The 25,523-nt window shown below is 40.7% G+C and overlaps 1 protein-coding gene across 1 annotated transcript in view; it reads right to left on the bottom strand.

Annotated features, from left to right (window-relative positions):
* LOC127376694 (heterogeneous nuclear ribonucleoprotein L-like) overlaps positions 1-7,884 on the bottom strand; it is a 45,908-nt gene extending 38,024 nt beyond the window's left edge. The window contains exon 1 of the mRNA XM_051423815.1: positions 7,422-7,884. Within this exon, the coding sequence (XP_051279775.1) occupies positions 7,422-7,652 (231 nt within the window). The 5' untranslated portion in view covers positions 7,653-7,884. The remainder of the gene's footprint in view (positions 1-7,421) is intronic.
* Between the last annotated feature and the right edge of the window lie 17,639 nt (positions 7,885-25,523).

Below are 25,523 nucleotides of genomic sequence, written 5' to 3'. Positions count from 1 at the left end.
ATGATGCACTGAGCTCCACTTTCCTCTCTCTCTCTTTCGGCACACATTCATGTCCCAATAATGAGATAACTTATGTTATGAATTGGCGCTATACAAATAAAACTGAACTGAATTGAATTGAATTGAATTGAATTGAATAGTACAGGGCTCAAAAACACCACCTTCCTAAAACTCACACTAGGGGAAACGCTAACATGGTTCCACAACAGATACACTGACAAGGCTGCCTGCAGATGTGTCTGTAGAATTTTTTTTATTTATCAGCCTCGTGAGCACAGACTTTGGCCCATGCTGATTATCTCAAAATGCCAGACATCTGACCGATTAATCAGCCAATCCCTACCATAAATGTGTCAGTATAACATTTCATGGGAATCCATCCACTAAGTGTTCAGCTCTAGGGGGTATGTAGGTGTGGGGATCCAATGACCATTTAAGAAATCATTACTGCCACGCTTCAATGTATCTTTCCGACTGTAAATAATGGTTGAAGAAAGGGAACATAGCCCATCCATCTTCTTAATCACCCTCTAATGATCGGATGACTTGTGTGTGAGTGTGTATGTGTGTGTAACTGTGTCCGTGCATGCATACCTGAGTGTGTGTGGAAACTAGACTACATGCATGTAATGCTGATTACACAGCAAGGTGATACCACCTTCACTCAGGACTCAGCATGCACATTTGAACATTTGGATTGGAGAATTGGGTTTTGGTTGGGTGCAAGAGAGTGCATTATGTCAATAGGTATAGAAAGTGTGGTGCGCGTTTGTGTGTATGTGTGTGTGTGTGTGAGTGAGTGAGTGAGTGAGTGAGAGAGAGAGAGAGAATGTGCCAATCTAGTACCCATGCATCCTGTAATGAGATGGTGAAAAAGGAAACAGCAGCTAACACAGTGTGGTTGACAGGATAGCCAGGTATATATATATATATACGTTACATCCTCCAACTGGATCCAAAAAACCTCTCACTTCTCTGTTTACTCTGTTGGTTATTCATCTCGTGCATAAACCCAAACACACACAGAGATCTGCTGAACAAACTCGCAGCAGACTTAAGATACAACAGCTGGTCGCTGCAGGTTTGAGCCGGCTGCACATGGGTGCTAAAAGAAGTGGGTAGCACTTCAGGGCGCTTCATGGTGCTTTTGCCTCAAGTGTACCTGGAGTAGTGGCTACAAAAATTCAGATGAAAGATTTGGGCAAAAATCGTAGGACTAATCAGTAGAAAATGATGATTTAGTTACATAGTAGCAAAGTAGATCACATACTGTAACGCATACTTAAAGAGTAAAATGACAGGCTTAAAAATTCTCATATAAGTACAAGAACCCAAGTGAGTGCGAGTAGCTGTAATTCATTACTTCCACCCCTGTTTCTGAAAACAGTGGTACTCTCATTTTAAGAGAGTTGATATATCGGCTAAAGAGTAACAGATAAAAGCAGCTGAAATGTCAGTTAATGTGTAGGTGGTGAAAGTAGTTATTAATTCCTTAAAAAACAAATCCCCATCCCTGTTGAGGCAAATGGGGTGTACTGCCTGACACATTGTTGAGTAAAGTTATGTTTAAATGAGATTTTCTTACTTCTGGAACAGAAACTTGAAGTTCTGGTTTCACTTTGTCTCTCTGTCACATGACAAAAACTTAATTTTCAACAAAGCATAAATATGTGTTTCTGCATCTCTATAGACTGTTAACCCTAATACATAATACATAATAATAGTGACCCACAGAAGGGAGAAAGAAGGTAAACAACTGAGGTGAACTGCATCTGAACTTTAAGGCTGATAAATGATCAAGTCATCTGATAAATTCAGAGGAATTTGATTGACTATTCAATTTACTCAAATTTACTTAATTTATTTTTATCATACACACAAAATGATACGCATTAGACAAAACAGAAGTGACAAAAATGTGATTAATCCTCTACGTTCACAAGCAACTTCATCAGGGTTTCACTTCTCTGTCATCCTTATGTTACTTCCACATTTAATGTGGTTCCCAGTGAAACACACTTCAGATTTAAAATGATAGATACATATTGATAGAAAGTCATGATCGATGATGAAAATCACAGTGAATGAAATTACTCTCCCAGCCTTTCCCTAGTCAAACCCAATAAAGGAACTCTTTAATGCCAGTCATACCTATGCTGGCCTATTTTCAACCTCAAGCTCAGATCAGATGCTGAGCCACATAGGCCCCTTTTCCACCAAATTATTTCTGGTTCTTCAACTAGCTCCGTTCAAGATTTTTGGAACCTTAGGCTGGCTTTAGACGACAACGATCAGAACACAAACTGCAAAAGTGGCGTTGCATTCCCCATTTTTTATTCCGCGTTCTTGGGGGAAATCTGCGTGCACACGGTGACGCAAAAGTGTGTGAAATTTGATGTAGTATGCATGCCAGGTGGCTAGGGGGTACTGTGAAGCACTGCCACACAACACCACCAAGAGCGCGAGCATGCGTTGAAACTTCCTACTACTTCTCTCCTTAGTAGCGCGAAATAGCCTATAGTTGAAAAGCAAAACATGGCGAAGAAGCGAAGTATGAAGCAATTAATCGAAATGTTATCAAAATCACAATTTGGCCAAGTGCAATACGCCAACTGCAGAAACTGCAATTTCAAGTGCTTTAGTGCTGCAGAGATGCCCTGTCCTACAAATTTTATTAGTTTTTTCAGTGACAATTACATTTAACATTTACATTTTTACAGTCTGACACTAATTCTTGTTATTTGATTTTTTTCCCCAATATACAACAATAGAGTGACTGAATGAATTTATATATAAAGGAAATGATAACATTACTCCTATAATTGAAGTAATGTAATGGTTTGTGCCAGACATTTATAGCACCCTACAACACTGAGACTCTCTGTATGTTTCCTGTTTCCTGCCCGCCAGCAACAAGACAGGTGAGCTGCTCCACAGCTGCCATGTGTTCAAACTAGTCATGATCGCACCTCATGCAACACAGCTTACCACGACACTTACACTGCTGGCAGACTCTTAATATTTCCTAATGGAAATTCAGCACTGAAGGAATGCTAAATTAAAAAGGACTATTACTGAGCTGCAGCCAAAGGGGGCACATTTTTATTAATACATACAGACAACAGGTAACACAGGCAGCATTTAATTAAGCTCAACCCACTCAAGGCCTTTGGCATATGGAACTGGTATGAATATTTTACTGCCAGGCATACACTGACTGATAACTCTACCAACCCTAAACGTATTACACAGAAAAAGTATATAAAAACAATATTCTGGGTGGTTATCAGGGTGTTGCTTGGGGGTACTTGGGTACAACCATGTTCTGTGTGTTAGGAGTAATTACAGAGATAGTACCCTTTTATTTATATGTATTTTTATTTAATGTGTATTATATTTTTACTGTAATACAGCTGCAGAGTGGACACTTAGACCTACAGTTGGGGGCATGGTGCATTGTCAAAATGCACAGCAACCAGTTTTTAGGAAGTGACTGACTTTGCTGCTACTTGCTGACATATCAGTACTTGAAACTGATGGCTGCTCCTCATTTATTTTGTGCTACTGTGAACTCAAAACACAGGGCATTTGCAGCCAGTGTCAGTATGGATAGACTACTTCTAGTCTCTATGCTAAGCTAGGCTAACAGCATCCTGACTCCAGCTCTGTGCTAAAGACACATATCCACCTTCTTACCTTCCTCTTAGAAAGGAAGCAAAATGTTAAACTACTCATGGGAAGCGCTCATGCCAATAAACAGAACCCTAAAGACCTGGCACAGACACTCAAAGCACATACAGGAAAAGATGCACAGGTCGCCCCTATTCTATTGCATTTTTTAATTTGTTGCCCTCAGTGATTGATCATTGGTCATTTACAACAGAACTCTGGGTCCATGTAAGCACATTTACTGTTCCCACCACTAACAGTATCAGTTTCAAACTATTTTGGAACATGGGAGCTTCATGTGTCATTTCCTCTTGGGTTATTTCTGACACATTTCACTAATACAAACAAACCATGCAAGAGGGTGCAAGAGCCCTGTGAGACTCACACATTTATCTGCAATGTGTGAGCAATAATGATTTGTGAATCATAATACTGGCACAATGTGCAACTTGCATGTAAGCAGTGCTCACTAATCTCATGACTGAAATTAGACTAAAAACAGTTCCTTTAAACTAGAGATGCAATGATCAGTTGATTAATTGATTAATTACTTTTTTAGTATTAATCATTTTGAGTAATAATAATAAGGAAACATGTCAAAATTCGGCATCTCAAATGTGAATATTTTCTGCTTTTTTTAGTCCTCTATGACAGTAAACTGAATATCTTTGGGTTGTGGACAAAACAAAACAATGGATGTCACCTTGGGCTTTGGAGAAACTAATAAACATTTTTCACAATTTTCTGACATTTTATAGACCACTCTACGACAGAGTATTAGGGCCAGACTAAGAAAATGTTTTTATTTTTTTGGGAAATTACGAGAATAAAGTCATTATATTACGAGAATAAAGTCATAATGTTGTGAGAATAAAATCGTAATATTACGAGAATAATCTAATAATAATAAGAAAAAAAGTATTTTAATGAGAAAAAAGCTTCGATAGAGTTATCAAGATCTGACGTGACCAGTTCAACCAAACAGCAGCTTCAGCCTGAGCCCAGCAGCCGCTGTTTGTCTCAGTCGTACCGTACAGTCAACAGATAAAATAACGTATTGATAATTTCGTCCTTAAATTATTTATAATATATTTATTTATTCACTTAATGTTACGACTTTATTCTCGTAATATTATGACTTTATTCTCGTAATGTTACGTCTTTATTCTCGTAATATTACGACTTTATTATCGTAATATTACGACTTTATTATCGTAATATTATGACTTTATTCTCGTAATTTCCACCCCCAAAAAATATTTTTTTCTCTTAGTATGGCCCTAATACTCCGTCGTACCAAACAGCTAATGGATTCGTCAATAAAATGATTGACAAATTTATCCATGATAAAAACCATGTGTTACTTTCAGTATGTGCAGGTTGGTTGGCACAGTCACCCTTCCCTGTGGTCAGAAACTCAACAAAGTTCTCAGTGAGCTAGGAAGACATTTTTCCATCCCCACTGGTACTGCAGTGAAACAAAATCAGCAAGAGTAACTTTAACCCAAATAACTGATTAAAAACTTGACTAAAAGGATGTCACAGCAATATCTTTTCATAGGTTAAGGAAAATAAAAATGATTATAAAAAGTAGGGCATAATACATACACTGAAATGCGATTATTTTAACAAACAGATGTTAAAACAAATTACACTGAAAATATTAGGTTACACAAACTCAGTAGGGCTGCCACTTCATAGTTGACTCAACCGTCACTCTTCTCTGAGAAGAGTCTTCATCAGTCTGATAGTTGCAAAAAAACAACGTTAAACTGCGCCTTGTCACCGGGACAAAAGTATCAGGGAACTGTTCTTTCTCTTGACACACAGAGACTCACTTACCTGTGCACTGTTACATATGCTAACTGTACTAACAGTCATTAGCTACTCAGCTGTCCTATTAGCTGACTCCACCTGGACTGGTAGCTTGACCGACAGAAAGTTTAAACACTACTAGCGCAGGAGCGGGGGACCCAGTGGCTCACAGCCTCAACGGAGGCCAGCTGATTTGCAGCGGCCCCGACCAGGACTCTGACTCTAGGGATGAAGACATGGGGGGGTTCAGGCAAGGACGGAGTAAGAAAAACGAAGTAAGAGGAACAAACTTGTACTTACAAAAAGTTAATTTGTAAGTAACTTAACTTAATACATTGTCCAGGGCATCGATAAGTCTGCGAATATTTCTTATAGTGAAGCTTGAAGTTATTTATTCCAGGTTTTGAACAAGACTTGTGTGATGTTCAGTCTCCTTGCTGGTTGTTCTGACATATTCAGAATCATTACCATTTTTTCCGTTATCATTTAACAAAATATATATGTTTAAATGATTAAATTAATATCATAAACATGTGAGGACTAGTCGACTATTGGCTTTATCTAATGACCAGTGTTGGGCAAGTTACTTTTAAAAGTAATTAGTTATTACTAGTTACGTCTTCCAAAAAGTAACTAAATTAGTTACTCAGTTACAAATTATAAAAGTAACTAGTTACTTCAGAAAGTAACTATTGCATTACTTTCAAGTACATTTTTAAATGCTCAGATGTGACCCCACCTCCACCCCTCTTTAACGAAACTTAAAATACATGTGCATGTTCAATTATTTATGATAAATCTGAATATTATAATGAGATTGACACTTAATACAATCCATTATTAACAGAAACAATGTACACAAGTCTAAACTATTTTAATGTTGCTGTGGGACAAAGTGAGACTAGCCTCCAATAAAATGCCATGTATGTAGATATTATGTTCATATAGTGGATCCATACAAATAACACAATAGATGTTTTGGAACTTTTGATATTTATTGCCCCTCAACAGGCCACAACTGGGCAAAATTAAATGATGCTTGTTAAGCACTATACCAAAAATAAATAACAAATATATACACTCTTTGTAGTGCAAATAAAACAAAACAACTTCAGACAATCGGTAGATATACTGTACTTCAAGTATTTTTTCCTCGAAAAAATAGAACAGTGTAACAATATGAGGTATTTTTTTTTTTTTTTTTTTTTTTTTTTTTTTTTTTTTTTTTTTTTTTTTTTTTTTTTTTTTTTTTTTTTTTTTTTTTTTTTTTTTTTTTTTTTTTTTTAAAAATAATTATTAACGGCCGCATTAGTAACGACCGTTATTTAAAAAGTAACGCCATTATTCCCATCACTGCTAATGACCACTATTTGACTAGTAAAATCTTTAGTCGGGGGTAGCCCTGTTTACAATGTAAAACTATCTAAATTTTTGAAGTTAAAAAACTTACTTAGTAGTAGTGTTTTACTAGGTATTTTGTTTTCACAGTACAAGATCAGTGTCACTTAAAATTACTTAGCTACCTGATAAGAATGTTTTTAACTTAGAAAATTGAGTTAGTTTTACTTAAAATGTTCAGTGTAATCAGTTTCAACATTTGTTTTAGTTAAAAGAATGTATCTGGTCATACAGTGATAGGACAAAAAAAATCTAATTATATATTTATCAGTGTATGAACGATTTTATATGACGTTGTAGTTAAATTCTTGCACGTGAGTAGTTTTTAAAGATGTGGCCAAACATCCTGTTTGTGATGAGCAGTACTGACATGAGGTAACCTGTAGTGACGGGCAGCTCGGAGATGCTCGCTCACTGACTGACAGCGGCGGCAAATCACACGCACACACGCACGCACGCGCGCACATGCACGCGGCCGTCTGTGATGCTGTGCTGCAGGGTAACTAACGTTAGATAATGGGTTTTTTTGCTCTCCTTACCCTCCGTCCTCCTGCTCCGTATTGGCTGGCGCTCCACCGGGCCCGGTTATCCGCCGCTGGCTCTCCGTTACCGGGCAGCGAGCCGGAGTCCGAATCCTCCCCCTCCTCCAGCTCCTCTTCCCCCTCCTCTCTCTCCTCCGCCTCTGTCTCCCTCTCCTCCGTTTTTAGCCGCTTTGCCGCCCTTCCGTACTCCCCTTCCTCGCGCTGCCCGGCTCCTTCTACCGTCGACATGCTTGCGGCTGAGGTAGACCTGTTGGAGAAGCGCGCCTGTGTCCGGAGCTGGTGGTCAAACAGACACTTCCATGTCAGCAGTTATCCCCGTAGTGTCCCCTCCTGAAGCAGCCTCCGTGTATCTGTCCGTGTCTCCTTGCGTATGTGTCTCTGTCCCTGTCTCGCGGCTCCACTCTCGGTCCCTGTCGCTCACCAACACCAGTGATTTTCTATGTGTGGAGGTGTGAGCGGACAGGACGCAGCCCGCCCCGTGCTCTTCTCTCATTGGTCAGTGCGGTCCTGCGCCTCGGAAACACGGCGTGTGATTGGCCGCTGTCGATGCGTCAACAGACAGCTTTCCACACTCTGCAGAGCAGTGCGCAGAGAGGGAGCAAACAGGGGGAATGGTGGGCTAGCTAGACACACAAGGAGACAGACTTAAAATTGCAGAGCGTAGGAAAAAACAGAGAGAGAGCATTTGCTGTATCATTAGAGGGATCATTCTCTGTCATCTATCATGTCTGGCTTAATTCCTCACAAGAAATCAGTGGGCCTTACTAACCTTCCTGAAAGCTCTTTGAACATTATTCTAAGTAGGCTGCAATGCCCTCATAAAAGGTCATGCTAAGTTTATAAAGGACAAATGGAGCTACATTGATTGATCACATACCCAGCTATAAAATTAGGAAGATTTGGCTAAAGGTATAGTGATTAATGTGAATTTCTTTGGGCGTATTATTCTTATGTTGTGGTAAAAAATAAAGGTGTACAGTACTCACGTCATTAAATTCCCACACATTTAGGGGGATTGTCTTGAATAAAATAACATGAAATGCCATACACATTGTTATATGCATTTCCTTTAACACATTTATTCTATGTCACAATTAAATGGAAAATATACATGTTTAAAGGACCAGTGTCAAGGATTTAGTGGCATCTAGTAGCAGATTGCAACTAAGTGAACACCGGTCATGTCGGTATCTGATGACCGTGAATGAGAACGAACTGTGAAGTGTGTAGGAGAAACTAAAGTTGCTCTGAAACACAAAAGGCCCTATCTACAGCCAGTGTTTGGTTTGTCTGTTCTGGGCTACTGGTGGTCATGGCTGTTCAACATGGCGGCCTCTGTAGAAAAGGACCCACTCCCTCTGTAGATGAAACTCATTCTAAGGTAATGAAAACACAATAATTCCATTATTAGGGGCCGAGCCAGCGACTGCTGGAAGGTCCCTATTGTTTTTGGTCCGTTTATTATTATTCTTCATAGCCCTTTTGACTGCATTTTTGACCCCCTGAACGTAAACTTTACGTGAATTTTATTTGGCAAATTTTTCGGGCCTGGTGCGATATCGGATATTCTATGTGTCACATTCAGGTCAGCCACTAGAAAGGCCACTAGGTGGCGCTACTTTTAGGCAAATTTTGATAGGCTAATAACTCCCGCATTGTTTGTCTCACATTCAAAATCCTTATATCCACACGTTCGGTGAATGGAGCTGAACCTCCCTGTATAGGCCACGCCCACTTCCGCCCAATTTGTTTTCCGCTAGAGTGCGAAATGTCCAAAAACTACGTTTTCGTGTTCCATCCATGCACTTTTGTCCCATTCGCACGAAACTTTGCACGTAGCATCTGGAGACCGTACTGACAAAAAGTAATTTAAAGTATTTTGATATTTCAAAAAATAAGCATGTTATAAAATTAGCACTTCCTGTTGATTTTTCGTCAGAAAAGGAAGTTGGGCATTTCTCCACATTGGTATGTCCGACTGACACCAAACTTGCGTCAATAGTTTATCATGTCTTCATTATGCATCGTACATAATTTCAGGTCATCACCACTAGGTGGCGCTTTTTAAAATGAAGAAGTTTATATCTCCGCAACGGCAAGTGTTATTAAAATGAAACTTGGTAGGATGATTGCCCATGGCTCCCTGAGGCTCACCATAAAAGGAAAAAAAATCACACCAATATGTGGCACTCTGGTGGCAGGGTAAATCACTATGCGGAGACCGTAATAGTTATGAATATGAAATTCACAGGACACGTGAAGAGTGGTGCCTGTAGCTCACATACCAAAAATCGTGTTTGTCGTGTTTGTAGCGCCCCCTACAGGACTTTTAAAAGCAGCCCCGGCGCCACGTTTCACTGATATGTATGAAACTCGGTAGGCATGTGTAAGGTGCCGAGACGTACAAAAAAGCCTCTTGGACCCATACCCCAAAACCCACAGGAAGTCGATTCGATTTTAATTTTCACCATGTGGTCATTTTGACTTTTTGGGCTTGTATTTGAACGAACTCCTCTTAGGAAATTTCTGGGATCTGCTTCAAAATTGGTCAGTACAGTCATAAAATGGTACTGAATGAACACCGTTCAATTTGTGACTCTACGTTGAAGGGCGTGTCCGTGGCGTGCCGTCAAAGTTGGCCATTTTGAAGTCTGTGGTCATTTTCGGTGAATTTTCGCCTTGTATTTGAACAAACTCCTCCTAGGGAATTTATCGAATCTGCTTCAAAATTGGTCAGTACAGTCAAACAGTGGTGCTGAATGAACGCTGTTCATTTTGTGACTGTACATTGAAGGGCGTGTCCGTGGTGTGCCGTCAAAGTTGGCCATTTTGAAGTCCGTGGTCTTGTATTTGAACTAACGAACTCCTCGAGAATTTATCAGACCTGCTTCAAAACTGGACAGTACTCTTGAATAATGTTGCTGATTACAAGTTGTGCTATTTATGACTGTACGTTGAAGGGCGTGTCTGTGGCGTGCCGTCAAAGCTGGCCACTGTGATGCCATTTCTGGCATTTCAGGGCTTCTATTTTAACTAACTCCTACAGATTTTATCATATTGACTTCATATTCGATCTCTGCAATCTGGACACATTGGTGATCATAAGTTAATCAAATATTTACTGTGCATCAAACTGTGTGTCCGTGGCGCGGCGCTGAATTTCCACCTTTCGCAGTGAAGAGTCTGACTATGAAAGTGTAAGTCATTTGCAGTGTCTGAAACGTGTGACAATGTCTCCCTCAGCTTCAGGCGATGAGGGCTTGGGAGTGGGGTGACATGAAAATTTCATGTTGTTGTCCGAACGTGTTACGACGGCATGTGACGCAGCTGCACCACTCCCCGAGTTGCGTGGAGTGCGAGGTCCCACCCAACGCTGCTTGCAGCTTTAATTAGGGACCGAGTCAGCGACCGCTGGAGGTCCCTATTGTTTTTGCTCGATTTCTTACCTATTATTATTATTTTTAGGCCACTTCGACTGCGTTTTTGCCCCCCTGAACATATACGAAAACTCAATTTTATTTGGCAAAGTGGTCAGGCCTTGTGAAGATTTTATATTCTATGTGTCACTTTCAGGTCGGCCACTAGGTGGCACTATTATCATAAAAAGTGCGTTTAGGCTAATAACTTCTGCATAGTTTGTCGCACATTCAAAAACCTTATATCCATGCATTTGGTGAATGGAGATGAATCTTCCTATATAGGCCCCGCCCACTTCCGCCTATAATTTTTTTTCGTTAGAGCGCAAAATGTCCTTAAAGTACTTTTTTCCGTGTTCCTCCTACATGCTTTGTCCGATTTGCACAAAATTTTTCACCTACCACCTGGGGACCTGGGGAATTTGAACATTTTTTAAATTTCAAAAAATAAGCGCGCTATAAAATTCCAACTTCCCGAACATTTTTCGTCAAAAAAGGAAGTGGACCATTTCTCCACATTGCTATGTCCGATTGACACCAAACTTGGGTCCATAGTTCCACATGTCTTCCTTAAGCATCGTGCACAATTTCAGGCCATCGCCACTAGGTGGCGCTCCTTAAAATGAAGAAGTTTATATCTCTAAAACTGTATGTGTGATTACGATGAACCTTGGTACAATGCTTCCCCATGGCTCCCTGAGGCTCGCTAAAAAATGTGTCAACAACCTGCCACTAGGTGGCGCTCTGGTGGCATGGTAAATCACTGTGCGGAGACCGTAATAGTTATGAATATAAATTTTAACTAACTCCTCCTACAGATTTGATCACGTTGACTTCAAATTCGATCACTTCAATCTACACACATTGGTTATCAAAAGTTGTCCTATTTGTGACTGTATGTTTAACCGTGTGCCCGTGACGACGTGTCGAATTCCACCGATTGGCCATCAAACAGATAGTACTCATATCTTCAGTGTACAGTCCCACCCTGAACACGTCCTCATAACTTCAGCGTACATGATCCAATCTCAATGAAACTTCACGTGTTTGATAACAGTCCCACCCTGAACACGTCTACATGACAATATTCAGACATAGTGATAGTGCCACATACTGGTAACAGGAAGTATCACATTTTATACTTTCATGTTGTACTCCTCGCAGGATGATCAGATCCAGCTGAAATTTACTTGTAAAATGCAAAACACATTGTTGATGATATGTGTTGACTGTGGTGAGGGGGCGTGTCTGTGGGGTGGCGGGAAATTTTGATGGACCGCCACAAAACACGAATTCGCTATAACTTGAGTGTACGTTGTCCAATCGGCTCCACACTTCAAATGCTTGATAACAGTCCCGCCCTGAACACGTGTACATGACAATATTCAGACATAGTGATAGCGACACCTACTGGCAACAGGAAGTAAGCGCTGCGTGGTGATTTTGAGATGATTAACGGCAGATTTTCATGTTGTGGTCCGCACGTGTTACAACGGCACGCGACGCGGCCGCAGCACGCCCCGAGTTGCGTGGAGTGCGAGGTCCCACCCAACGCTGCTTGCAGCTTTAATTCTTTATACAATTATAAAATAATGAAAACATACCTCTGGATATTATATTCCATTTCTGACAATAAATCTTCCTAAATCTTACACACTGGAGCTTTAACATATTAATTTTTTTATCTAAATGTAACACGATAAATGCACACATAAAAAGAGTTGTTTTAATTTAAAAATGTCTGTAAACTTGTAAGGGACTGATTAAAAAAAGAAAAGTCAAAATTGACTTTTAGTTCTTATTAAATCAGGTTTTATACCAAAATGTTTAAATATGTGAAAATTGGTTCTTTCATATGCTGACAGAAGACCTGTCATCCCCAACCCATGCTACCAATGGGGGCTCCCAACCTCCAGGTGCCAGGGAACCCCATCCTGGGTCTTTTTGTTAGAATCTATTATTCAAACTTAACAACCCTAGTTTGTAAATCAGGTTTTCTGTAGAAATGTCCAGTCTTACCGGTATGTTACGTGCGGAGCTACTGAGGCCGAGCTTTTACCTAAGTGGCCCAGGTTCGATTTTAACCCACGGCCCTTTGCTGCATGTTGTCCCCTATCTCTCCGCCCACATTTCCTAACCCTCTTCCACTGTCTCTGTCCATTAACAGCAAAAGTAGCTCCCAAAAATACTTTAAAACAAGAAATAGTTTCCAAACCCAAGTTGAGATAACCCTGATGACATCGTCATTTCACAGGCTGAGCAGATCTTCACCATCACTAAACTGACCCTAATGTGTAAAATTGTGAGTGCCCCTTAAATGAACACACATTTAAAAAACAAGTTCACCTGCTGTTCAACACTGTAGCTTATTATCAGGATATTTGTGTTTTTTATGTAAATTAAAGGGACTTTAATTGTTTTATGGGAGGATTACATGTACAAATAACAACAAAAAAACAGATGTTTTTACTTCCCTCTAGTGGTATCTCGCACAAAGTTTTGGTTTTATTTTTCCAGGTTTAGAGATATCTGTCTGCCTCCATCCCAATGGAGGTGGATGGAACTTCATTTGTGATCCTCACAGCATTGAAAAAATGACATTACATTTTAAAATGCTGCTATCTTTTGATAATGTCCAGTGTGCCATTTTGTCATTTTCAATTTATTTCTTACAGGTTAAACTGGGATTAGTAAAGATGGAGATTCCAGGCACCTGGAGGTTGGGAGCCCACATTGGTAGCATGGGCTGGGGATGGCAGGTCTTCTGTCAGCATATAAAAGCACCAATTTTTACATATTTATACATTTTGGTATAAAACCTGATTTAATGGATTAGAAGACAAAAAATGATAAGGCATCATGTCAACAGCATCTGACTCATCAGTATTTTCAGCAGCTTCCTTCCTACATGGAACAGAACAACATCAGCAGTTGCAACAGTTGTATATTGTTACTGTGCACATCACGCTGTAGCCCTGTACAATACTTGCATGCATGATTGTTATGAAGTTTAAAACTTTAAATTTTCTTTCTTTAATATGTTCGCACTTTCACAGTCTGGTGATCTTGTGACGTGCACCTGTAAAAGCCATTTTGTTGTAAACATCAGACTGACAATATAGACCTTTTTACAGCAAATAATTAAAGAATGTAAGGAATTATTTTTGGGTAATGTTAAAGCAACAAAACTCAAGTAAACAAAGTTGTATGAAATGGTTTGTCTTTATGTGAAATGTGAAGCAACAGTGCTGTACCGAAAAGGTCCGTTTTGAAGGACCAGTGTGTAGGATGCAGTGGTATCTACCAGTGAAGTTGCAGATTGCAACCATTGGAATACCACTACCACAGGAAAAAATTAATTGGCCATGAAACTCGCAAAAAAAACACACACAAACCTATCTATGGCCAGTGTTGGTTTGTCTGCTGTGGGCTACTGTAGAAAAAGGCTGACTCCATAGAAGAGGACCCGCAACCTCTGTACACAAAAGCAGCTCATTCTTAGGTAAAAGAAAAAACCCACAATGGCTTCTATTTTCAGATGATTATAGACTAATGAAAACATACCTATGAATATTATCCCGATACATACATATTCTATATATCTGCAAAATGAATGACACTCCTATTGGCCCTGGGTGTACTTTGCAGTCAGCACTATTTAGTAAATGTGAGTATGAACAAATTAAGATGGTAAACATAACAAACATACCTGATATACTAACAGTGGTGGTGGAAGCATTGAAATAATTTACTGAAGTAAAAGCCCTAGATATAAACAGGTGCTGCTGTTCATTGGAGCAATACATCAATGTGGTGGCCATATTGGTACAAGGAAGCCTCCTAATGCATGTAAATCTATGGAGGAACAGGATTCCACAATTAAAATCATGACACTTGGTGAAATTAAAAATGCATTTAACCAATGATACTTGATGCGGGTGTACATACCAAAATACTTTATCTCAAGTAGATTGTAACAGTGATATTTAAGATTAACTTTACCCTATGTAATTCGAGAGTATTAGTAAGTATATTATTTTTCTTACTGTATGTAAGGTGGCCATTGTGATATAATATGGTTTTGGGTCACTTTTAGGGTCACTTACTGTGATATATTAAATTCAACATGTTGAATTTAATTGAAAATATTGGAAAATAATTAGTTATTTAACAATATTTTGTATTATATTTTGAGTGACATTTTCTACTCTTAGAACAGGTCAAAGCTCTGCAATGCTGCAGAGCCTTGTGTAATTCTGTAGTTCATACACTAAATTAGTAAAATTGTCAACACTGCTTCACTCTCTCATTGGTTTCCGCTTTTAACTTCACCCTCACTCTGCCAATGTTTTATCTCTGGTGTTGTGGCTAACTATCATCGTGTAAGAAAGTGCTATAATCTTAGTGATATGCAATAACTGCTGTATCATGTTGTGTGTCAGTTTGACCTGTTTGGCTCTGCATTACTTGTGTCATGTTGCTGTAAAAACTCCCATAAAAAGGGATGATTGTTAGAGCTTGGTTCAAGTTTTTAGGTTAAATCTGGTGATAATCTTTTTCTCATAGTCAACTAATCTCATGTGCAGTCTCAAACCAACAATGAAGTGATTATGTTGTATTATAAGTGCCATAGAGCTCCATTGTTGTCCATAAACCATCAGTGAGCCACTCTGTTGCACTGGGGGACATAGCTGCCGTTAGCTAGTTAGCTCAGTTCCAACATTCTCTAGTGCTCCGAGCTCCCAGTCAGGGCAGCGTGAGCTAGTATTAATAGGTCTGTTAGCTACATGGCTAACTGAGCTAACTAGCTAATGGATGCTACTTAGTAGCAGTTAGCAGTTACTTTAGCAACAAGTATAGTAAGCTATCTGTCCATCAGGAAGTGTCCTTAATCACTGAGAGCTGAGGTAGAGCAGCTGGAGGACATCAGACAGCGTGTACTGTCTGTGTACGTCCACGAATGGTTGTCTTCTGGTTGTTTCGCACCTAAATATGACGCCGTTTGCGCCAGTGCCTGAACTGGACCAATAAAGTGCCAGTATCGTAATTCAGCACAACCCTAACCCTAAACGCAAGCTCAACCCTAATTCCTTCCTGCAGTTTTTAATACATTTTAACAAAGACCTTTTCAGTGCTGTTTTCTAAGCATTATGCTAGCCATGTGTTTACTCAGAGAAGCATCACATGGGCGTTTCGGGGTACCACACCAGCATTGTACGCAGGGTTTTAGAAATACTGAGGTCCAAAATCTGAACTTGGTAGGGGGCATAGAGGGCCTGCATCAAAGCATCTAGGTAATTTTTAGGGAATTATTTTACTTTTATTGTATACCCCTCTGTAAAAATACAGAGGTCCGGACCTCAGTGGTGAGTACGGCCATACTCAATAAAAAGTAAGGGTACTTACGAGGACAAAAATCAGAAGTGCCTGTACTCAGTACCAGTGAGTTCCAGCCAATTTCAGGCACTGGTTGGCACATGAATAAGTACGTACTTCAAAGTGGGAGAGGACACACTGCGTGTGAAAGAATGTCACCAGATGTGACTAAACACTCCTAATATGGTCTGAGTGATAGGATCTCAATGCATCCTCAATGTGTCTTGGGTGCACAAAGTCTGTACTCTGTACGAGCTGCCCACTTGTGATCTAATGGCAGGTGTAAACAGGGCGTAAGACATTGTTAGTCTGGGTCTTTTCATTGGATTTGTTGACAGTGACAACAATCTTAAATACTGCCAGCCTAATCCTTAAAACTAATGCCCCTTTAAAAAATCCTTTGACACAACCCTTGCAGAAATCTTGCAAGCTTAAAATACATCAGTGATGCAATATTTCAACGTGCATGCAAGTTAAACGGGCTCAAACATTGTGTGACACTGGTCTGAGTGTCACAAGGCCATAGCTTCTGAACAAGCTTGTTGTATTATGCATGCACACATATATATTTCTGTGTGCGTGTGGCTTAAGAGTGAAACCACAAACGGATAATGCAATATAGACTAGTTTCCTGTTCCTCTCCGTCCAGCCCTACAGACACACTTAATCTTCCTCTGTGTCTTGTCTTTCCCACGCTGACTGTTTTCACACTGACGCTGTGATTCAGATCAGCTTTCAGGCAGCTCGGCCTGTCGGACAAGACAGCAGCTGAAAGATGAGACTGTTCAAATGATCCTTTCACTTAATACTTTCAAAAGGGTGTGATACACACACACATGCACATACAAACATTAATAATGGGTGGGGAGTGGACAATGATGTCTAATTATATCAGCTTACACACATACAAAATTGAGAATGTTAGATTTTTGTTAGTGATTTATCATTTTCTGGCAGCACAGCCAGCAAGTTCATGTTTTTAATCCCCGTCACTGTTAACCTTGGGGTGTCTCTAAATATATATTGTGTGGGTATTGTTCAAATGTAATGAAGCCACTGATAATGAGTTTTAGTTTTTGTGCCAGTATGAGAATAAATGTAGAGGTCTGTTGCAGATTATGAATATAACACTTCTCACTCTATAGTGTTATGTCTACTCTACACAGTAACCTGCAGTGCATCTCCCACAGCGACGCAGACTGCAACAACTGTGATTGGTCCGCTTGGTGTATGTGCATGTCTGAGAATGGGAACCGACTCATGCAAAACCCAGATGAGTTAATAAAGCTGTGTGAAAATCCTTCTTCTAACACACACACACATTCTCAGACAAGAGCGTCCTCACACACATACAGACAAACAGGCACAAGTCGGACGCTGCCTCGCTTTGTGACATGCTCTTGTCTCCTCTCCTCATATTCCCTCGTCCTTTTGGTTTATGCTGATGAAGAGGAGTAGCACATGCACACCTTGTGTCTGTACTCTCTGCTGTTATGTGAAGTGCAGAAGCTTTCAGGAAGTCTCACCCGCTGTTCCTCTGCCAGAGGCAGTCTGACTCAGGGGGGCCCTCTGTCTGTGCAGCGACGTGCTTACTGGGTTTGTGATGCAATCCACAGGAGCTATGAGTTTGCACTCTTCTGGTGGGCCTGAGGGCCCACTCAACTAGGGGCATCACATCTGGTGCTTTCCAGGAGTGTCTCAGTGGAGGATCTGTCTGGTCACCTCCTGGTCTTCCACTTTCCACTTTTCTGCAGTCATGTCTCAGGGACCTGTCTTGGTGCACTGGGGACGTCATCTGAAGCAGACTGAGGTGCTTTTGAAGACATCTGTTGTTGCATCTGGCACAAGACCCTCAGGCTGGTAGTACTCGGTCACTGGACTGCTGTCATTTCTTGATTTTTTGTGCAGGGTTCGGACTAATATGATTTGATCCCCAGCTTGGAGTACATCTCATCCCTACGGCTTTTGGTTCTGACCAATAGCTTAACCAATAGGTTATGTGGATTCACTCAAACCACAAGGCCAAGTTGCTCCTGGTTGTTGTTGCTGAGTTTCAAAGGAAGTCAAGCAATGCATGCTCTGAGGCTTTATAGGGGAAGGGCGCTACACCCAGATTGGACGGTGAGTGCAAACGTTTGTTTTCTCAGTTGTTTTAGTGGACCCTTATAAGTCAATACTAATAGCAAAGCCCAGTAGAGGGCTATATCCTACTCATAGAACTGGAATTACATACAGGTAACTACTATTTTTTACCAGCCTGTAAGGTATTCACATCTCAAAATATCATTTTATTGTCTACAACTCCTTGCAGAGTGACAATAATAAACAGCAGGTATGTGTGAAGGAGCAATAATGTTAATCTGAAGCATCCCTACAACGGGTAAAAACCTTCACTTGTCACTGAAGCCCTGCATTAAGACACTTAACAGTCGTTGGCACACCAACATACCAACATATTAACAGTACCACCGCACCAACGCATTACCTGCAGTTGCAGGATTGTGAGTTATTTCACTGGCTAGTCAGCAGTTAGCACCTGAGATGGGAGAAAGAGAGCAGTATTCCATGGTTGTGGAGAGCCTGCACAAAAAGATAACCACAGTGTCTTTTCTCATCCGAAAAATTCTAAAGCCATTGCCCGTCATCCCAGATGGTCTTTATTTAGTGCCAGGACCTGCACAACTGAGCCCAACACCTGTTAACCTTGGCTGTGCATTCTTGTATGTGTATGTAGCATTATGCAGTAATACTGATATAAAATACATTAAATCCATACATGTGATATATATGTAAGAGGTATAATATATTCAAATATGAAATACTGACAGGAACTAGGAAAAGAGATCATATCTCTCCTGTACTAGCTTCTCTGCACTGGCTCCCTGTAAAATTTAGAATAGAATTTAAAATCCTCCTCCTCACCTATAAAGCTCTTCATGGTCAGGCCCCTTCATATCTTAAAGAGCTCATAGTATCCTATTACCCCTCTAGAACACTGCGCTCTCTGAATGCAGGGCTACTTGTGGTTCCTATAGTCTCTAAAAGTAGAACAGGAGCCAGAGCCTTCAGTTACCAAGCTCCTCTCCTGTGGAACCAGCTTCCAGTTGTGGTTTTGGCTGATGAGCATGTCACAGTTCAGGAGGATTAATGCGCGCCTCCGCCTGAACTGTCTTGATATGCGTCGTCGGCAACTCCAGTGCATCATGACATTATTTTCCAGTCTCAGCCTTGCCTCATTTTCAAACTGTACCGTTTGCCTACAGTGATAAGTGCAAACTATGTAATACATGATGACCAGGGCCAAGAGCAACCCGCGTAGTTGTCCCTCCATTGTAAAATTGAAAAGTGGCGCTCTGGAGTCTGCTCTTCTTTGTTTGCTTCCGGGAGTTTTCCCGCATGGAAATTCTGACCAATTAGAGAGCAGTTTCCTCGCACATCACACATTTTGGTCCACTTGTAAATGCTGCCGTGTGAACACAAACCATACTCGAGTCCATATGCAACATTGTAACAAGTTGGTCCCTGATTCGGACCAGAGCAAACGAACTATAGGTCTGAAAACGCCCTTAGTTATGCTGCTATAGGCCTAGACTATTGGGGGATTTCCTATGGTGCACTGAGCTCCTCTCTTCCTCTCTCTTTCTGCACTCATTCATGTTCCATTAATGCATGTTACTAACTTCACTTCTTCCCCGGAGTTCTTGTGCTTTCTCGTCTCACAGGTTCTCATGGGTCCTGGTGGAGCCTCCTGCCATGGTCCTGCTTGATTGCCATTGCTAATATCACTGATATTATTGTTATTATTAATATTAATATTATCACTACAGTTACTATTATTACTATTGTCACTGCTCATTGTCCCCCATCATTGTTATCGTCATCGTCATCATCTTCTTCATGTTCATCATCATCAGTCACTACTATTAGTGCAGTTGTTGCTACTGTTGTTGCTGTGCACCTTTGTCTCTGTCTCTGTCCTTCTGTCGTTACCTCTACTCTCTCTCTCTCTCTCTCTCTCTCTCTCTCACCAACCAACTGGTGAGTGAGACTGGTTTTCCTAGCCGCCGTCACCAAGGTCTTGCTCATGGTGGTACTGTTGGGTCTCTGTAAATAATGCTATAGAAGTTCAGTCTAGACCTGCTCCATTTGAAAAGTGTCCTGAGATAACTTCTGTTATGAATTGGCGCTATACAAATACAACTGAATTGAACTGAACTGAAAGGTGACTGGTTACATCCAAGGGCTGGATGATAATAAACTGTTTTTATTTATACAGTGTCACAGCACAGGTTTTCCTGGTAAAATGATTGGTTGAAAAGTCAAAAGGATTTAAGCTTTGCAAGTGTGTGTGTGTGTGTGTGTGTGTGTGGGGGGGGGGTCAGATGTTATTCTTTATTATTTTTATTATTATTTAAATCCCTTATTAGTTATAATAATCTCACAACAATGGCAGTGGCAAAAGTAAATGCAGACTTCAAAACTTTATTCAATAATTGAATAATAGGCCAAAAAAAACATTATGGACATATTATTCATATTTGATTTACTCATTTACTCTTTCCTTTATTCTCAACACATTCTCATCTCTTGTCCCTCTCCCTCTTCACCTGCTTTCTTTACAGGTTCTCCCCTCTCATTTTATATTCTCTCCACATATTCTCAACACATCTTCACCACCAGAGCCTGTGTGGAGCTCTGTCAACGTTTGAAAGGCTGTGATCTTGTAGTGAACTGCTTTGTCCAAGTCAGGTATTGGTGTGGGCCTTAAGTAATGCCGAGGAGTTTGGATTACATGGTAAATGGTAAATGGACTGTACTTATATCGCGCCTTTCTAGTCTTTCGTCAATTCATAGACACTCATTGCACATACACTGCTTCAGGGTGTCACGCTCTGAAGCTTGGACACCCCCCACTGCTCCGCTTATGACCGATCACATGCTTGTGAAACACACATTAGATCACTCAAGTTGTGCAACTGTAGCACTTCCTCTGTATCTGCAATCAACTGTGCACCCTGTAGCTTTTGTAGTCCAAGAAAACACTCTCACTATGACCTCTTGCGTAACAAAATGCACACAAACCGCAAGCTGCTTGTCTGTCTGTCCTGCTTCGTCTGCCATCTTTGAGATTGTCATGCTTGACGATGATTCATGTGATTTCTTGTGAATCATTTCATTTTGGGAGAAGTGAGAGAGTTAAGTGGTATTATTCAATAAAATTGCCTTGATTCTGGCTAGAGTCCTGCTCATCATACCCCTAGAATGGGATGCCTTGCTTTCCTAAAAAGGTGGTTTCTGCTACCTCTGCTGTACTAGTTTTAGGCTGCTCAATTAGGCTACACTGCCCTTGGGTTTTTGTGCTTTTAAAGCCAGCATGTTATGGTGGACATGTGGATTGTACTTTTCTGATGCTCCCGTAAGGATTCCAAACTGGGAGCCACTGAAGGGAAACTTTATTGGTACGAATGTTCTGCCTTCCACACAGTCCAATCCAATCCAATTCAACTTTATTTGTTAAGCACTTTAAAACAACCAAAGTTGACCAAAGTGCTGTACAGGAGAATAAATAAGACATCATAAATAAAATACATAACAGCTCACATAAGGCGCAAAATTACATATAAAATACAACAATAAAATGAAAAGACATAAAACATGAGTAAAAATAATAGCCACGCAATAAAAAGCAATAAAAATAAGAAATTAAATCAAGTAAATAAAGTTGACATCTTACTAGGTGTCAAAGGCCACAGAGAAGAGATGGGTTTTAAGATGGGTTTTAAAAACAGACAGAGAAGAGGCCTGTTTAATGTGCAGAGGCAGATCATTCCATAATTTAGGAGCAGACACAGCAAAGGCACAGTCCCCTCTGAGCTTCCGCTTAGTTTTAGGCACACTCAGGAGCAGCTGATCATCTGACCTGAGAGAGTGGACGGGTATATAGGGTTTAGAAGCTCAGAGAGGTAGGGCGAGGTAAAACCATTCAGGGATTTAAAAGCAAATAAAATAATTTTAAAATGGATCCTAAATTGAATAGGCAGCCAGTGGAGTGAGGCTAAAATGGGAGAAATGTGTGTTTAAGTGTGCCAGTTAAAAGACGTGCAGCAGCATTCTGTACCATCTGGAGACGGGCGATGGAGGACCCACTAACCCCCACACACAGTGCATTACAGTAATCCAGCTGAGTGGTAACAAAGGTGTGGATTACCGTCTCAAAGTGCTGCCTTGATAGAATTGGCTTTATTTTGGCCAGCTGCCTCAAATGGAAAAAGCTTGATTTGACAACAGCCTTGATCTGACTGTCAAACTTAAGCTCAGGGTCCACTTTAACCCCTAGGTTTGTGATGCTAGGTTTAATATACTGGGCCGAGGAACCCAGATCTACAGGGGTGTCCCAGTGGTGCCACCAAAAACCATCACTTCCATCTTTTTATCATTGAAATTGAAAAAGTTCAGAGCGATCCAGGCCTTTATGTCATCGAGACACTTAAGTAGCAGTCTGACAGAGTATTCATTTTTCTTTTTAAGAGGCACATAAATCTGACTGTCGTCTGCATAACAGTTGAATGACAAGCCGTGCTTCCTAAGTATGGAACCAAGTGGGGGCAAATAGAGAGAGAAAAGGAGAGGGCCAAGAACTGAGCCCTGTGGGACCCCACACGAGAGAGAAGCAGAGGAGGATACAGAGTCACCTAGGCTGACACAGAAAGTTCAATCAGCCAAGTACGACCTGAACCACTATGCCTGTGCTATGCCCCTGATGCCCAACCACTGCTTCAAACGTGAGCTCAGTATTTCATGATCCACTGTGTCAAATGCAGCAGTTAAATCTAAAAGCTAAGGATAACAGTCACCAGAGGCAGTAGCTAAAAAGATATCATTAAAAACTCTTAAGAGAGCTGATTCGGTGCTGTGCAGGGTTTTAAAACCGGATTGGAAAACCTCTAGGATATTATGTTCTTCCAGAAAGGCCATTAATTGACTGTGCACAATCTTCTCCAGGATTTTTGAAAGGAAAGGCAGTTTGGAGATAGGCCTGAAATTAGTAAGAACTGCAGGATCTAGAGCAGGTTTTTTAATCAGAGGTTGTACTACTGCATGTTTAAAATTTTCAGGGACCACACCTGAGGTCAGACTGCTATTTATGACTGCAATAACAGATGGTCCTACAGTGGGGAAAGCAGGGGGACAGCATCATTCGGAGAACCTGAGGGCTTCAAATGACCAACAACCTCCTGTAAAAAGGAAAAAGTCACAGGCTCAAAATGGTCAAAGACAGCAGAGATTGAGGGGTCATAAACTGAAGGTGAGATTTGAGCCCTAATTGAAGTGACCTTATCAATAAAAAAGTGAAGGAAGTTTTCACACACAGCAGGGGACGCCTCCATACAGGCAGTCTGTGGGGCATTCAGAAGTGAGTCAATAGTGTTAAACAAAACACGAGGCTTGTAACAGTTTGACAGGATAATATAATGTTTTCTTTTATCATCTTTCACAGTTTTCTGATAATGACGCCAGCAGTCCCTTAACATCTGAAAAGACACCTGCAGTTTGTCCTTATTCCACTTCCGCTCAGCTCTACGGCACTCACGTCTGACCGCATGAGTCGTGTCATTTAGCCAGGGCTCAGATTTAGTTTTAGGCTGCCTGGATTTTAATGGAGCCACAGTGTCTAAAACAGTTTGGCAGGTGGAGTGAAACCATGAGCTAAGCACCTCTGTATTGCACACAGACTCAGGAAAGATGGAGTTCTGATTGAAAGCAACGGAGAACTGAACAGCAGTGGAAGGGTTAATAATGCGACAGCGCCGAGCAGCAGCGCGAGGTTTAACTGTATGACAGGCAAGAGCAGCCTCAAATAATACAGGCATATGGTCAGAAAACACTGCGTCACATATCTCTAGGTTAAAAACGGGCAAACCATATGATAAGACAAGATCAAGTGTGTGTCCGTGTTCTTGTGTGGGCCCAGACACAGATTGCACAAGATTAAAAGAATCAATGAGGTTTAAAAAACCCTTTGCCATTGGCTTATCTGGACAACACACATGAACATTAAAATCCCCAACAATAAGAACACGGTCATATCTAGGCATGATTTCAGCCAGGAAATCAGAACTCGACAGCAGAATGTGGAGTTCTGGCTACAGAATACTTAACTGCTCCAACCAACTTTTGTTAAAGGTCCCTTGTGTAACATGTAGGAGGATTAACTTGAGCAGATGGAATCTAATATTCATTACTATGTTTTTATTAGTGGATAATCACCTGAATATAGGAATTGTTGAGTTGAGTCCTTCCATGGAGTCCGCCACATTGAGCTGCCATGTCACTACAGTAGCCCAGAGAGGACAAACCAAATTCTGGCTGTAGATAGGGCCTTTCATGTTTTTCGCAAGTTTCGCAGCCATCTTAGCTTCTCCTACACACTTCGCAGCAAGTTTCATTCTCAGGTCATCAAATACATCTGTGTTCAGGCTGTTGGAATCTGAAACTTCACTGTTAGATGCCACTAAATCCCACACACTGGTCCTTTAAGTGCTCTTTGCTGAGCTCCGACTCAGGGGGTATTGTGGGAAATGCACCTGGTTTGGGTCGCTTTCTGGAGTCTCTTCCTACGTTTATTTTTTAACCATACTCCAAGATGTAATGTTACTGTAAACGAGTGACATTGCTGTGACTTTTTTTCTTCTAGGCATGGTGGCACTAGTTTTTTTTTCAATTTGGCACTCACTTTCACCCAAAAGGGGGCGTGGCCGTTGTGAAATCAGGACGTATGGCCGCTCTCATCTATTCACATCTGATGCTGCCCAGTGTTATCACAGTCTGATCTGCTGACTAGTGAGCAGTTCCAACAGAGCAACTGTTCAGTGCCTTGCTTAAAGGCACCTCAGTAATGGTACATTTCTCTAACCTTTTGGCCCCTACTGTTTTAAGGTGGCAATAGGACAGAATCCCATGGTCTGATGACATAATGTTATTACGTTATTTTAGCAACTAAATCTCTTCTTAAAACTTTACCTTTTGTGCAAGATTTTGGAATTATTTGATATGTTTTTATTCCTATTTATTTGTTCTTACTCATTTTGTTGTGTCATTACTTCTGTGCTCATATTCCTTATTGTTGTTATCTGCCTCATTTAGTTTAAATAATTTCCTCTGTACAGCACTTTGTAACATTGTCAATAAAAACAAAGTTTATAAAACTTTTATACATAAAAATGAAGTTCTTCTTTTACATGCATGAAAGGTTTAATGCTATTTAAAGCAGGACAGTGGAACAGTGCATTGCTTCCAACATTCGGCT

This window comes from Dicentrarchus labrax, unplaced genomic scaffold (genome assembly GCF_905237075.1).
Source record: "Dicentrarchus labrax unplaced genomic scaffold, dlabrax2021, whole genome shotgun sequence".
Taxonomy (NCBI): Eukaryota; Metazoa; Chordata; class Actinopteri; family Moronidae; genus Dicentrarchus; species Dicentrarchus labrax.
Note: the sequence above shows the minus strand (reverse complement) of the source record. Positions and strands in the feature narration are given on the sequence as shown.